General features: G+C 39.3%; 1 protein-coding gene across 1 annotated transcript in view; it reads right to left on the bottom strand.

Moving 5' to 3' along the window:
* SMG1 (SMG1 nonsense mediated mRNA decay associated PI3K related kinase) overlaps positions 1 to 15622 on the bottom strand; it is a 96899-nt gene extending 81277 nt beyond the window's left edge. Inside the window, exon 1 of the mRNA XM_069486880.1 lies at positions 15147 to 15622. Coding sequence (XP_069342981.1) covers positions 15147 to 15235 — 89 coding nt within the window. The 5' untranslated portion in view covers positions 15236 to 15622. The remainder of the gene's footprint in view (positions 1 to 15146) is intronic.
* Between the last annotated feature and the right edge of the window lie 1614 nt (positions 15623 to 17236).

Genomic DNA, 17236 nt, shown 5'->3' with positions numbered 1-17236 from the left:
AAAGTTCCTCTAGTCAATAGACTCAAGCACATCCCAAAAGAACTGATATGTTTGTAAGATTTTCTAACAATTGAGTATTTTAAATCTTCTCTTTAAAAATAATCCTAAAAAGGGGAACACACCCACTTTGTTGATGTATCTCTCTAGGTCGACTTCACATTTGACTTCCAATAAACCTACATCAAACTGAACAATATATAATTTTTAACAATCCTAAAAAGCACCGTGGTCTCTCAAAAATAAATGTACTGTGTAATAGATAACATTATTACCACTGTTTTGTTTTGTTTTTTACTGACCAAGAAAAATGGTCACCAAAAATCACTTACAACACATTAAGAAAAACGAATATTATGAAATTTGGACATAGGTACTTTTAAAGAAACCTACTATCAATGTATATGTTATTGCCACAATATGGGATGGTATACCCTATAAATATTGGCCACAGCTATGGTTTTTGGCACCAGAAGAGCAATATTCTACCAAGCAACTACCCTTGCATCTCTTACCATGCAACACATCTTAAAGGTAACTGCAAACATGAAAAGACACTTCCTGAATTTCGTATTCCAAGCCAGTGATTCTTGACCATAAAGAAGATATTACCAGAAATATCTAGGGGGCATTTTCAAATTATACACATGCCCCCAACTCTCTTAAAAAATACACCCTGGGGCCGGGTGCGGTGGCTCACGCCTGTAATCCTAGCACTCTGGGAGGCCGAGGCAGGAGGATCGCTTGAGGTCAGGAGTTCGAGACCAACCTGAGCAAAAGTGAGATCCCGTCTCTACTAAAAATAGAAAGAAATTAGCTAGACAACTAAAAATATATAGAAAAAACTAGCCATGCATGGTGGCGCATGCCTATAGTCCAGCTACTCAGGAGGCTGAGGCATGAGGATTGCTTTAGCCCAGGAGTCTGAGGTTGCTGTGAGCTAGGCTGACGCCACAGCACTCTAGCACGGGCAACAGAGTGAGACTCTTGTCTCAAAAAAAAAAAAATACACGCTGGAAAGGAACCTAAAACCCCTTGGTTCTACTTCTAACTTCATCAACGCAAATATACTAAGACAGCAAGAGGATTTTTAAATTACTGATAAGTTTCAACATTCCCAATAACTCCTGCAGGACACATCTCCTTAGGTATACTAGAAGTAGGAAACAGGTTTAGAACCACTATTAATCATTAGATTGGTAAAGAAACATGCTACCTGTAATAAGAGGTAAAATATGTATGGTAAAACCTCCTGCTTAAGCATCGGGACTTCTTTTTCAGTAGTGATCGCTTTTGTTTTTAACCAAATAGATTCATAGTATGACAGGGTGATCCTTAAGCAGCCATTTCCCACTGCTTAAAGATAAGAATATATGTACTGAAACACCACACAGCACCCCATAGATACGTACAATTATTATATGCCAATTAAAAATAAAATTTTGGGGGCCTGGCTCAGAGGCTCATGCTTGTAATCCTAGCACTTTGGAAAGGACAATGCAAGAAGATCACTTGCACCCAGAAATTTGAGACCAGCTTGGGCGATAGCGACACCCCATCTCTACAAAAAATTTTAAAAAATTAGCTGGGCCTACTGGCCCACACCTATAGTCCCAGCTATTCGGGAGGCTGAGGAAAGAGAATCACTTGAGCCCAGGAGTTTGAGGTTGCTGTGAGCTATGATGACACCACTGCATTCTAGACCAAGCAACAGAGTGAGATCCTGTCTCCAAAAAAAAAGTTAAATAAATAAAATTTTTTACGCTAGGCAGAGATGCACATCTGTAGTCCCAGCTACTTGGTAAGCTGAGGCAGGAGGATCACTTGAGCCCAGGAGTTTGAGGTAAGCATGGGCAAGTGAAACCCCATCTTTAAAAAAATAAAATAAGGCCGGGCGCGGTGGCTCACGCCTGTAATCCTAGCACTCTGGGAGGCCGAGGCGGGTGGATCGCTCAAGGTCAGGAGTTCGAGACCAGCCTAAGCGAGACCCCGTCTCTACTAAAAATAGAAAGACATTATATGGACAACTAAAAATCTATATAGAAAAAATTAGCCGGGCATGGTGGCGCATGCCTGTAGTCCCAGCTACTCGGGAGGCTGAGGCAGTAGGATCGCTTAAGCTGAGGAGTCTGAGGTTGCTGTGAGCTAAGGTGATGCCACGGCACTCACTCTAGCTTGGGCAACAAAGTGAGACTCTGTCTCAACAAAAAAAAATAAAATAAACTTTTTTTTTTTAAGTTTCAAAATTAATTAAAAGGTATCTGATAAATCTCAAAAATAGTCTCATAAATCAAATAGTTGGAAAAGCAAGATGTCTTCCAGAATAATCACACTATTCTTTTAACGGCAGGAAAATTTATTAAATGAAGACAGTTTTGGTAGCTACTGAAACACTAGCAAGCAGCAATCAAGAGCCAGGAAACAATGCTCCCACTTTGTTTGGCAGTAGCCAGAAATTTACTGAGGTGTTTATATTTAGCCTTAAGTTTAAGAAAGCTATGAAACAGTTCAAAATTATCACTTAAGCCACTTTAAACCCGCAAGGTCTAAACAAACCCTTTTTCTTTTGTTACATTTTATACTAAATATACTTTAATCAGATTGCTTTAAGTGGTTTAAAATAAGTAACTTTTATAATTCCCTTCTATAAACAATAGAGAAAAATCAATGTTTCTAGATAGGAAGTTCCTTAGGAGAAAGCAATCATTTATTCATTTTGAGCAAATGTATATTACTATAATTTCAAATAGTACCAAAATATTATGATTGCTTAATACTTTACATATATTCTTATTACCCTGTGACATTTCATTAATTCTTTTCTTTGTTTAGAAGATGTATGTTCTTTTTTTATTCCCCAAGTACTTAAAACAGAGTATAACCTTTCCATGATCCCGGCATTCTCTCTACTCCCATAAAAAATTAAAATAAAATAAAAATATGTATATACACACTAGAATGAAGGGGAGAAAAGCAATTCAACATTTAACTCATATTCTTGCAAGAATGTGTTCTTAAATTCCAACTGTACGATAAAAGTTAAGCAAGGTATAAGCTACCTTTCAACTTCCCCTTTCTCTATATAAATTCCATTTATATTATACCTGCCCCCCAATATATGCTAATAGTCACAAAGATTAGATTGTTTTTCCTAACTTATAATTTCAACTGGTAGCAGTTCTTAAAGTAAATAATAAGATATAGAGGAAAAAAATAAAAAATGATGCAGATCTATGCTGAAATTCCTCATGAGCAAACTTGAAATAGGCTTAAAGCCTAATGCAAACACACTAGAAAATGTAGAAAGAGAACCACTATATTGGATAGCAATTAATTCTATTCCCACCAACATTTTTAGAATGTGCATATAAACAATATCATGAATGTCATATGTTGTACTTAATAGAAATTTAACAATTATACGAGCTTCTATTCCATATATTCTCTAAAAGATTTGACACAAACTTTATGGAACTTTTATAAGTTACTATACACATACACTTGTACTCTGAGAGAAGAAAAATGAAATTTGAACTAGAATACACATGTGGCGTGTGTGTATAGTAACTTCTAAAACTTTCTCAGAAAAAAGAAATTTTAAATTGCATTTAAAACTTCAAATTTGATTCAGACATAGCAGTACAAATACCATTTGTGTAGCACCGCAACCGTTTTGAAAGTAATTTCTCAAACTTTATCTTTAACATAATCCTCATATCCCTACATCTTTAGAAGGCAAGAACTACCTCCTCAGAGGGACAGCTGGTAATGCCAGTACAAAAGACCTTTGTCTGCCCATTCTTAGTTCATTGCTATTTTCACCATACCAGCCTCTCCTAAGATAAATATTTGTGATGAAAGAATATCCCCCCCAAAAAAATGCACCCATTCTTAAAAATAAATACACCTGAGAGAGGATCTAAACACCTTCGTTCTATTTCTAACTAGCCCAATGCTAAGCCAGCAAGTGGATTTTTAAATGGACTAAAAGAGTAGGGAGGAATGTGGAATTGTTGGTCAAAGGGTACAAAGCTTGAGACAGGAGAAATAAGTTTCTAAATCTACTGCACGGTACAGTGACTATAGTCAATAATAATGTATATTTCAAAATAAATAAATTTCAAATGTCTGACTACAAAAAGTAAGTAATCAGTGATTAATACGTTAATTAGCTTGGGTTAATCATTTGACATTGGATATATATATATGGAAACACCACATTGTACTCTATAAATGTGTACAATTATGATATAAATTAAAAATAATATTAATACCAAAATTAGCCAGGTGTGATGGCATAGCTGTAGTCCTAGCTACTCGGAAGGATCACTAGAGCCCATGAGTTCCACAGTGCAGTGAGCTACAATCACAACACTGCACTCCAGCCTGGCTAAGAAAGCGAGACCCTGTCTCTAAACATATATATAATAATAACATTAATTTTTAAGTGGAGAGAAGAGTAATAATGATGTAATTTTTACATTCTCAATAAGATTACAATAAAAATGTGGGAAATATTAACATTATAGTAACTATACAAGATAGGTCTTTAAATAAAAAGCTTCTTTTACGAAATTTTTATAGTCAGTGAATTGATTACCCCATACATACAACCTTTTACTATCAAGCATAAGTTCATTTATAACTTTAGTATTTTCAAAAAAGGAACAAGATACCATATGAAAATGCTGCCGATATTTCAAATGATAGAAGTAGTCATCATTAATAGTCAGAATCCTACCTCAGGTCTTTCAAAAACAATACAAACTGTGACTTAAGGTAAATTCATTTAAATCTGACTAATGAATAAACACTAAATCTCAAGTTTTATAGTCCTGCTGCTAAGAAACTGGCTGCATTTTTATTTTTCCTTACATTTATATAAAGAACATAAGGACAGGCAAGAAATGTGATCAATCTTTTTAGGAAAGAAATCCCAGGATGTGTTTTCTTTTCAATTACATATACATAATAAATAATTCTGTGATATGGTGATCACCTTCAGATAGAGTCCCATTCTACAAAGAGGACAAAAAGTTTAACATATTTCCTAATGTTAGTAGGTTTTTCTATCTAGATTTGGCAAATCTCAAGAAGCCAATACAGAATCTGTCATTAGGGCAATGAACCTGAATTTCCAGTGTTAAAATCAAATCAGGCTCTGGAAACAGAGTGTTACATTTCAGACAAGAAATTCCAAAGGTCATATTGTCAAGAATATAAACTAGGGAAATCCTCAAGAGGCTGAAGGGCAAGAGTCACAGGTTGCTTCAAAGAATTAAATGCCCCAAGATGAAAGTTAAATTTTCAGACACACACACCATACACTTTTTTAAATCAGATTAAAATGCTAAAGGAAACAGAATAGAGATGTTTTCAATTAACAAACTTAAATAAGAGGCAAACTTTAAATTCAAAGAGCTTCACTAAAAAAAGAAAATGTTACCAATGCTACGACGAAATACCGAGGAAAAACTAATATATGTCACCATATGATCCAAGACATATTCATTAGTGGAGACTTTTCCCTAGGGTATTAACATAATGGATGCCACCCAAAAATAACAAATACTAAGTTCAACACCTTTTTTAAAATCTGTAGGTTCCCAAAGACTGTACATGTGTGTATGCAGCAAGGTCACTGGAGAGCCACTAATAATTTTCTTGTGGACATGTAAGAGCACTACTGGGGTTCTTTATGATGATAAAAAGGGTAAACAGAAAAAAAAAGTAGTGTCTCCCTTTTTAAACAAAGGAAGAGCATAACTTAGGACATTCCATAACAAAAAATAAAATATAATTCTGATACCAGAAACCCCTCTGAAAAAGGTATTTAATAAACACAAGAAGTCTATAAAAGGTTTTTAAATAAATACACACTCCTAGACATACTGTGAATATGAATAGCAACATTAACCCCCAAAGGAATAATTTCTAACAAGAATCCAATTTCCTTTTTTGAAAGGGTATGGAGATTGATATGAAAGAAGTAATTTACTATGTTTAGAAATCTGTTGATTCCCCCAACCTGAGTAACATAGCTAGACCTCATCTCTACAAAACATTATTTAAAAATTTAGCCAGGTGTGCACCCCTGTAATCCCAGCTACTGAGGAGGATGAGTTGGGAGGATGAGTCAGGAGGATCACTTCAACCCAAGAGTTTGAGGTTGCTGTGAGCTAGGACAGGGGTGGGGAACCTGGGACCTTAAGGCCACAGGTAGCCTTCTAGGTCCTTAAGTGCAGCCTTTAGACTGAATCCAAATTTTGCAGAACATAACCTTTTATTTTTATTAATACATTTTTGTCTTCTATATTTTTATTTTTTAAATGAACATATTTAAAATACCAAAGAATAAGTTTCAATGAAATATCCTCCCAGACTGACAGGCACAATTAGAACATTAGTAAACCATAAGGGCTAAACTGACACTTGATTTAGTTCTAACATCCCCTGCCTGACTGGCATCACTACCGCAAGAGGCTGGTTGGTTAGAGTTTATGGGCGTCGAGTATGCCAGTCTCTTATCAGCTATTGACAATGGTGCACTGTTCTTCTGTTCCAAATTCTTTCAAATTTGTGAATAGTTGCACAGCTTTAAAGTATTTTTTAATTCTGTCTGCTTAACAGCCCATCACTTCAAAGAAGACCAAGAGAATGCTGAGGGAAGAAAACAGATTTTTTAATGGGGATTGGGAATTGCAATATTATCTTGTTTCTGCTAAAGATAAGACGATTTGCTTGCTTTGTGATAGTGAAATATCAACATTAAAGAAATTCAGTGATCATCAGCATAACACTCATAAGAACCATAAATATTTTAAATTGGAGAGAGAGGCACGAAAGGTTGTATTGCAGAAATTAAAAAATGAAAACCAAAAACAAAGACAATTCTTTCAAGAAGCAATAAGACCTGGAAATAATGCCACTAAAGCAACTTATAAAGTAGCTCATATACTTGGGGAAAAAAGGGAAGCCAATATACATCAGTGATGCAGAAATTGTGAAAGAATGCATTGTCCAAGTTATAGGATGCTTAGACTCCGATAATGTTTCAAAGTACAAACTGTCTCTTTCAAGAACCATAACTGACCAGCAGCATGAATTAGCCTTTAACTTACAGAACTTCATGCAATACTTCAAAAGTAAAATATATATTATTCAATTGCTTTGGATGAATCAACTGATACTACTGACTCGGCACAGGTTTTATACTTCATGTGGGTCATAACAGAAGACTTTCTTTGCTATGAAGTTACTCGCTTTGGGCACTCTTGCAAACGGAACATAGGGAATAAATATCTTCAACAACTCTCAAGATAAATGTTGTGACGTTGGACTGAATTTGGTAAATTCAGTGAGTGTATGTACAGATGGTTCACCTTCCATGACAGCAAAACATGAAGGGTTTATTGCACAGGTAAAATAAAATATTAACAGATCCAGATGCTCTCATTTCTTTTCATTGTATCTTGTATCAGCAAAATCTCTGTGCTAAAGCTATTATCTTAAGTGACACTCGGCAACAAGTTATAAGTATTAACTACATTCGTGTAAATGTAACACAGCATCATCAGCTTTGTAACATGCTAAAGTTGAATGATTGAGGTATTCCGCGTGGATTTGCCATATCATTCTAAAGTGTGTTGGCTATTACAGGGACAGATGTTGGCCAAAATTCTGTCTCTGCAAGAGCAGATAGTTAAATTTTATGAAGAACAGAAACAGCAATGTGAATTATTGAAAGAAGATTTCTACAGGAATGTACCATTTCTGTGTGATATCATGTCAAATCAAAACCACTTAATATTTCTTTGCAAGGTAAAACTAAGTCTGTATACGATATGTGGCCAAAAAATCCCAGCATTTTGAATAAAGCTATCTTTTTACAAAACACTTCTTCAGAAGATGAAAATTTCAGATGAACATTTCCCCCAGTTAACAAAGGTCACTGGTGAGCAGGATGATATATGCAAATCATTTGAGGAATATATAGCTGTTACAAACCTATTACTTGGAGAATACAAGGAAAGGCTTACTGACTTTAAGAATCATGACATCACACTCAAATTAGCATTTCAGCCTCAACTAGTTGTTATCACCAAGGTACCTAAAGAACTACAGATGAATTGATTTGAAACCTTAGTAGGTGACATTTTGAAGTCATTGGTGCTAAGAAAGATCCCATTGAAATATGAAAAAATGCAGAATACCCATGCCTTTGGCAACATGCCCAAAAAATGCTTTCTTGCTTTTCAACCCCTTATTCCTCTGAATCTACATTCTCCTACCTAACCCAAATCAGGATGCCCTTAAGGATCAACTGAAACTGCAGGCCTCCATGCAGCAACCAACTATTCAAATACTTGCCAACGAAAAGCAGATACAACAAAGTCATTAAGAGGTTAGTTAACTTTAAAATTAACAAATTGTTTTTCATTTTTTTGAAATTAAGTACACAGTAGATTTTTACAAAATAATATACATTTTTAAGTATATCTAATTGAAGTTTCTTGAAATGCAGCCTTATTTGATTACAGCTAAATTAATGTGGCCTTCAAACATGAAGCTAGGATGATGCCACTGCACTCTGCCCAGGCAACAGGGCAAGACCCTGTTTCCAAGGGAAAAAAAGGGGTGGGAGGAGAAAAAAAATCATTTGATTCTGGAAAATTTGGGTTTCATTCCCCAATCAGCAGGCATACAACTGCTAAGAGGTTTGTTTCTCCAGGCAGAAGAATGCCAGAAGGCTCAATGCAGTGCGTCACTTTTTAGTGATTTGACTGTTTAAATAAATAACAGACATAGAATAATGGGTCAATGTGTAAAAGAACCTTAGATATGTGAGTGAGGTATTTTTCAAGATGGATAAAAAAACCTATGAATCTTAAATTACCATATTCCTTCTGTAAAAACATCTGACCGCTGCAGTCCATTAGAACCTTGTCCCTTTGAATCTGCTCCTCAATCAAGTTGTTTAAATTACTTCCTCAGGCTAACAGGGCTGCTGCCATAAGAGGGACAGTTCCCCTCAAAATGCATCCTACAGTAACAGTGTTGTAAACTCTGTAGTTAACTCTAAATACAGAAACAAACTTGCAGAACCCCATTTTCACATATTTATCTGAGGGAATATCCTCAAACATAGAGTGTATACTATTCATTGATGCACTAGTAGGAAAGAAGGGGATAAGAGAAGCAAAACAATTATACAAGATCCACGCACATATGTTTTTTTGGAGAAGACATACATGAAAATTTCAGAGAGTGATTAAGTACTACGAAGAAAAGGGGGGAGGAGATATGATCCAACTAAAAATTCATTGTGTATCTCTGTATCTTGATTGAGGTCATAGTTACACAGGTGTTTACATTTGTCAAAATTCACTGAATTTAAGACCTATACATAAATTTATGTCAAAAAAAATCACAATGGAGTTCAAAAGAGAATTCAACTTAGAAAAGGTACACTCAATCAACTAATACAAGATGGAACAGAATTAATATAAGCAAACGAAACATCTCTGCATGAGCAAACTAAGAATTTAACAGGTTACATTTTACACTTTAAAAGAAAATGAGCCAAAATGTAATGAGTCGGAGCATTTCATATAGAAATTAAACCACAAAATTTCTGCACTCTTTACTGTTAGGCCTCAATACAAGAGGAGAAATGTTTTATTTTGTAGTTCCAAAAATAAAATGGGCTCTGAAAAAACTTTAAGACAGCCAAAAAAAACCAAAATGATAACATTATGAAAAGACACCAAACAAACAGCTTGTGTGAATCCATAAAGAGTAGTCCAATGAAAGGGCCTCAGGGATTTATTTCAGGTGATTAGAATAAAGAAAGGAAAGGAAGTAAGTGCTGACTATATGTCAGGCAGTGAAGGCAGGAAAAATCCTGAAGAGTTGTGAGAATTCAATGTTCCCAAAAGACACCACAGACCACACTCCATTTTACATATATGACATTTCATATATGTGTCCTATGAAGAGTGAGCAAATAAAAAGTATTACTTTAGTGACCATCCTCATCAACACCAGGAAACAAATGAGGGGCTTTTGCTTGTGGAAATTCCCACATATCGGGCTGAATCCTTTTGTTTGAATTTAAATCATGAATTTTCCACAGAATATTCAGGTCCTTCACAGCCTCCTCTCTAGACTGTTCCAATTGCCTCCTACCGTGGTTACACACACACACACACACCCCTTCAAGAAGTAACTAGATTTAATCTCCCTAAATTATGCCACTTCCCTGCTGGTAAAATTTCAGTGGTTCCCTAAAGTCACTCAAAATACACTTAAACTATGATTCAAGGACTACAATACAATTCCCAATCCAGCTCTTCAGCTTCACCTCCTACGTGTATTACTCCTTACAAGTGCCCATCCCTCGAACCAAGGACAACCTGCATTTTGCCAAATCCTTACTTTTTTCAATTTTTTGAAAGATCCCACCCCTCCAAAAAAAATTTACTGTCAAAATTGTTACAACTCTACCCTGGGCAACATGGTGATAACCTGTTTCTTAATTAAAAAAAAACAAAAATGTATAGACCAATTTCATCACCCCATTGCCCCCTACTCAACTGTATGGCTTTCCCTCCTTTTACTCTCCAGGTTTTAAACTCCACTAATTATATGTAAAAATAAGTACACCAACAATTCTATCACAAAATCCACATGCTTTACCATTTACAAAGTCCCTTTTTTTGTTGTTGTTGGAGACAAGAGTCTCGCTCTGTTGCTCAGGCTAAAGTGCCGTGGCGTCAGCCTACCTCACAGCAACCTCAAATTTCTGGGCTTAAGCGATCCTACTGCCTCAGCCTCCCGAGTAGCTGGGACTACAGGCATGCACCACCATGCCCGGCTAATTTTTTCTATATATTTTTAGTTGTCCAGATAATTTCTATTTTTTAGTAGAGACGGGGTCTCGCTCTTGCTCTGGCTGGTCTTGAACTCCTGGCCTCTAGCAATCCTCCCACCTCGGCAGCCCAGAGTGCTAGGATTACAGGCATGAGCCACTGCACCCAGCCCCTTTTCTTTTATTTATTTATTTATTTATTTTCTTGGAGACAGTCTTGCTCTGTCACCCTGGGTAGAGTGCACTGGTGTCACCATAGCTCCCGGCAACCTCAAACTCCTGGGCTCAAGCGATCCTCCTGCCTCAGCCTCCTGAGTAGCTGGGACTACAGGCATGCCTCAAGACACCCAGCTAATTTTTTCTATTTTTAGTAGAGATGGGGGGAGGAGGGCCACGGGTCTCACTCTTGCTCAGGCTGGTCTGGAATTTCTGAGCTCAAGCAATCCTCTCGCCTCAGCCTCCCAGAGTGCTAGGCCTCGCAAAGCCCCTTTCTTACCTCCCACACTAACCTATAACCTCCTTTGAGACAGTAGTTCTGTAAATAATAAAAATCCCTAAGGCACAGATATTTACTGAATTAGAATATTTTCACTGAACATTCGTAATCTTTTTTAAAGAAGCCTTGTTATATTTCCAATTTATAAAGGAACCAAAACAAAAGGGGGAAAAAAAGGTTCAACTTAAAGATGTAACTGCCAAATGCTTCATAAGGAATGTTTTATTTCATAATGGAAAAAACAAACTTTCATCCCCAAAATTAAACGCCCATACACAATCAGCTGAAAAACGTCTTCGGTTCACATGGAAATCTGTGGTACAGAAGTGGTAATCATTAAATTCTATTTGACTAAAATTCCATTTACAGCTTTAAGATATGTAACTCTGCTTGATTTTATCCTTTATGTATCCCACTATATTATGTACCTACAGATATCAGACTTAGTACAGACTCATAAAAGGCTGAATAGACAACTCTGGTTTCAAAAATTCAGGTCTTCTAACAACAGACATACTAGTTATCTGGCTTTTCTAAGTCCACAAAACTCTTCCATCTTTTGTTCCATCACAAAAGAGAATATTTGTACTTCTGAGAACTTTGATCTGTCTACATTCTACCAGAAATGGAACTTTTTATTTTAAGGTATTTTTAATATAGTTTCATCCTCTTAGAAGTATACAAAGATCATGAGTTTGGGCACAGTAAGACACCCAATATACATTTGTTAAATGAATCAAATCCTAAGACTCTAGTGTAAAGTAAAATCTACTTGTTTTCCAATGACCTGAATGCTTTCTCTTCTTTGTTGAATTAATCCTATTTATATTTGACTCCAATATCAAATTAGTCATTCTGGAATATTAAAATATACAATTATTAATTGCACATTTAATTTTAAAACACATCATACTGATCTCTGTCTTGATTGGTACAAGTAGAAGATTACTTCCCAAGATAAAGTCAGGAAAATGACAAACTTTATCTTACGTAGGGGAGGGGGACAAGAGGGCAACCTAAGAGTTAGGCACCTAAGAAGCCATCACTTCTGTCTCTCCATATGAAAAAATGGAGACATCCAAAGATTCCCAAAACCACCTCCACTTCTGAGGGATCCACAGATTTCAAGTAATAAAACTGACCTAAAACCACTCATTTGCTTAGCCATTCTTTAATATTAGAGTATAGTGAATGAAAAGGAAGACTATATAAGCCATACTATATAAATGCTTACTGTTAAAGGTATGCTTCTAGCAAAGGTGCGCTTGCACTGTTGTCACATGACATTAGTCTGTTCATTCACCTGGAACACTTCCTGTCAATATGTGTGAGGTATCGTGTGTGGCCATAATTGACTCGTTAGTTTCCAGACTAAGTGGCAAACTAACACTAAAAGAAATAGACAAGAATTGCTTTTTCAAATCCTACTTTTTCAAATGCCTAAATCAAGGAAGCGAAACCCCGCGCCCCCGCACCCCCCGCCAAAAAAAAAAAAAATCAGGGAAGAAATGGTACATAAAAGACAAACAATTTTTTTTAATATCAAAATGATTCAGATGAACCATTAAGAGCCTGACTGCATTTGAAGATGTTTTAAACCTTCATTTAAACAAGAGAGAAGATCGAGCTCCATTCTATCAGTTACCTGGAGTCCATCTTTCTGAAGAGGGGACAAATTTAACTTATGAAAATTTATGACTTGGCAAACATCTGAGGCTTTTTATTGGCTGTTAACAAATCAACTATGGCAATCTTGCAAAGAAACCAAGTTATGCTATGGAGTATGTCTATACTTCTCTGTCCCCCTACATCAGGAGAAAATCAAGGATTTCCCACATTCTGTTATTCCATGTAACCAAATGCACCACACAGTATCATCTACCTAGGCTTTAAGTTCTGCAACTTTGTTGCACAGCACAGCTTCAAAGAGAGCTTCCAATCTCCACCCCCTTTCCTTCCCCCAAAGCCAAGAAATAAAGCACTTGAAAGAAACATGGATATTTATTAATAGCTCACGTACATATTCCATAACTACATAAGCCATGTGACTTCATACCTGTCAGCAATGAAGTCAGGTGACCCCAGCACATGGCTGCAACACTTCTACTCCATTTATTTAGAACCACAAGCTACAATTTATTCTTTTCCAAAACCTATGGACTACTTAGGAAGGGCACTTTAGTACTCTAAAAGTTTACCAAATTCTCTTAAACTGATCACAATACAAAAAAATAATGGAAGACCCATTGTTAAAGAAAAGCTCTAAAGTGTCAAATTCAAGTTCAATTACCACCTAATTTGTTAGATGTCAAAAAAACAAAATCTGATTTCATACATTTCAATAAAAGGGCAAAACAACTAAGCATGTCATTACAGAAAAAAACACACAAAGTAGTCAACTAGTTTTATTTAAAGCATTCTAACTCAAAAACAGTAAGTGCTACAGAGCAAGTAGAAGCTATGTTTTCCAAACAATTTTTTCTTTTACTACGTAACATCTCAATTCTAGACTCAGGCATTAATTTTTAAAGTCACCTAGTTATATACATCAGTTCTCAACAGAAACAGTATTTGAAAAGGCATAGTAAACCGAGTAAGAGATGTACCACATTAGCCAAAGATTATTTTCTTGACTTTTCTATCAAGTCTTAATAAAATGTTATATCTAATATCTTACCAAATTGTTAATTTCCAAACTGCTAGAATTAAATGTAACTATCAGAAAGCAAAAAGACATCCCAACAACATGTGCATTTTACATTTACTTGGCCTATTTCTGGACAATTACAATGCAAGCGTGCTCTAAAGTATATGAAAGCTCAGTGACTCAATCAACACTAAAATATACTTGCATACATTTAGGGAGTTATTCTAGGCACTGGGTTAAATTCCAAATAGTCTCTGAATACTACAAGTAGTTAATTAGTAAGAGAATAATCAGTCCTAAATTAGGAACATCTATACCATAATTAATCGGAAAGACAAGAAAACTGAATTTATTTAAAAAGTTAATGCTCCTAATATACTCAAATCCAACTAGGCCCCACATCGGTCTGAGATCAAATCCTCCATACAAGAGGAAATGCTCTACTCTTCCAAGTGAAAGCCCAAGGTGTTCACTCTCAAGTGTCCCGGTATGAATTGCTGTTCACCAGAGTAACTGCCCCTGCACTTGGGGAAAACTTCATTTCCCAAGATCAGAGTGGGTCGATCCCATTAACAGTCACACAGTCTCATCTCACGTTCCACTAATGTCCTGCCTAAAGTCAAGAGTAAGGCCTTAGTTGGAGGGTTTTTCTTTTTTTAATATTAACACGTGGGGGAGTCACAGAAGGGAACACAGTTAAGGAGGTCTTTCACGTGGCGGCTGAAAGGGTGAGGAACAGAGGAAGTGAATGGTTAACAGGGAGGGTCCGGGACTCTCAGGATCCCCCAATTCAAATTTCAACTTGGGGAGAGGTGGTAACTTGAATGTCCCCCCAACCGCAGCTGCTTTCTTCACCCTCCTCGACCCAACTCCTAGGCCAGTGGCTCCGCCGGGCGCCCGGGTCTCGGCTCCAGCCCCAGGGTTGAAATGCAGGGAGGGGGAGGCACTTAGGCCTCGCCTCCCAGCGGCCTTCCTCCCCCAGCCCGGGCGGGCGGGAGGAGACCCAGGAAGCCGCGCCCGGTTCCCGAGGGGTGGAGGGCCTAGGCCGCGCCTCCCAGCCAGGAGGCCCTAGGCCTCGGCTCGCCCGAGGCGGGGCCCGGGAGGTCGGGGCGGCGGGCTCGGCGCCGGTCACCCACCTGGGTTGCCAGTCATTCCAGCTCCGCGGGTACTTGGTGCCGCCGCCGCCGCCGCTGCTCAGCCGAGACCCCGGGGCTCTGCGGCTCATTACCTTCCCCGACACGACATGGCCAAGCGCCGCCGCCCGAAGAAGCGCGAGTAGCCGCCCAAACCGGCCGCCGCCGACACCCCGCTCCGGCCCGGGGCTGAGGAGGAAGCCGAGGAGGAGGAGGAGGCGGCGGAGGGCGGGGGAGGCGGACGGCCGTTCCGGGTTCCGCCTGAGCCCGCAGCGCAGGACGAGGAGGCGGGAGCGGCGTCGCGAGAAGGAGGCGGAGGAAGGGGAGGCGACGTCTCTTCCAGGGCCGTGCGCAGACCGCGACGCCGGGGCCCAGGAGGACGAGGACGGCGAGAAGGAGGCGGTGGCGGCGGCTCCTCAAGCTCACACGGCCACGGCTTCCCCGCCTCCCGGCTCCGCCCGCCGCGCCGCCGCTGCCGCACGGCATGCTGGGAGCGAGAGGACGTGCCGGCGCCCGCCGGGCCTGGGGAGAGGGGCGGGGCCCGGATGGAGGGGCGGGGCCGGTACCGAAGGGCGGGGCAGGCAGGGGCGGGGCCACAGGCGGGCCGCCCTCCCGCGCGTCCCAGGCTCGTCGCCACTTCCAGCGGACGGCGCGGAGTCGGGGCACACCCGCGGGAATCCTAGGAGAGGGAATCTCAACCACCGCCCCCACACGCACCCCTCCCAGATACCCTCAGGAGAACATCTGACCTCCGAGGGCGGGGCAGTCAGGTGTAAACAGGCGTCCAATCAAGGACCTGGGTGAGAGGGGCTGGTTCCCTGGGGTGCGCGCGCACACAGGCGTGCCCTTGCCGCTCACGTGCGCCCACCTTCCCACCGTCCACGGTAAAAAATGAAAATAGTAAAATCGCGGGGAGGTGGATATGCACCTTCCCAGCCCCCTCCTGAAATGTACCCACGGGGTTCTGACACCTTGACCATTTCCTCACGTTGCAAAAAACTACATAGCGGGAGGAAGGGGCGTATCCCCGACTACCAACCCCTGCCTCCGACTACAGAAAATGTTTTGAAATCTCCCCCGAACACTTGTCCACCTTCTCCGGCAGAAAGCTGGCTAGAGGAAGCAAACCTGAGCACTATCTCCCCCAGACACTCTCCCCACCCAAAAGAATTCACTAAAGCATCTGATACATAACAAGGATACAGATACATTTTTTTAAAGGTGCGCAAGACGCACATCAAACAAGGGACTTAACCATCTGCTTAAGCTATCACTTTACGTTGCAAGGAGAAAGTATATGTCTCTTGTGTCATTAAAAATTGTTACCAAAAGTACTTTAAGATTGTGAGGAGTTGATAATCTCCACATACTATACTCGTTCAACCTTGGGCTCCTTGCTTAAGCCCACCAATCCCTCACTAAGAGAGGATCCAGTTCTAAAGGATGGAAAGTCAGAAATTCAAATGAACTTTCTTCATCCTCCCTTCCCCACTACCCAACTCCGGGGGAAAGAAACTCCCTCTCTGAAACTGGTGCTAATATTTGACACAACACTGAAATTCTCACAAAGAGTTGGTCAGACCCCAGCATGATCACCCACCTGTGTAAAAAATAAATTCAGTAAAGCTGAATGGATGTACTGAGAGGAGAGAGCTACACCTCACGTGCACACACTCCATCCCAAAATTTCCACTAGGAATCCTCACACTTGCCCACCTCCCTGTTCGTGAGGGGAAGATAGAAGAAAGGGCACAAGCAGTTGTAAAAGAGGACCTGCAAGAGGTGTCCTTTCTTCCCTGTTTATCGTCCCCTCATCCCTATTCTCTTATGAAGAGAAAAGTCCTTGAGTCCCAAGATTAGGGTCCCCCCACTCAGTATGGTCCTTTCTGGGAAACTTAGTCATACAAGGTATTTTTTGGTTTTGTTTGTAATTTATGTTTAATTATGTAAGCAATATGAATACATTGTCCTCGCGTGTGTTTTTAACATAGCCTAATCATGATTTCATGAAAATCTCAGATTTTATTCCAAGAAAGTTACTGAGCTCCTACCAACTAAGCATCTAGGGACAGGTCAGTCATCCATACCCAATT

Source organism: Eulemur rufifrons, chromosome 14 (genome assembly GCF_041146395.1).
Source record: "Eulemur rufifrons isolate Redbay chromosome 14, OSU_ERuf_1, whole genome shotgun sequence".
NCBI classification, from domain to species: domain Eukaryota; kingdom Metazoa; phylum Chordata; class Mammalia; order Primates; family Lemuridae; genus Eulemur; species Eulemur rufifrons.
Note: the sequence above shows the minus strand (reverse complement) of the source record. Positions and strands in the feature narration are given on the sequence as shown.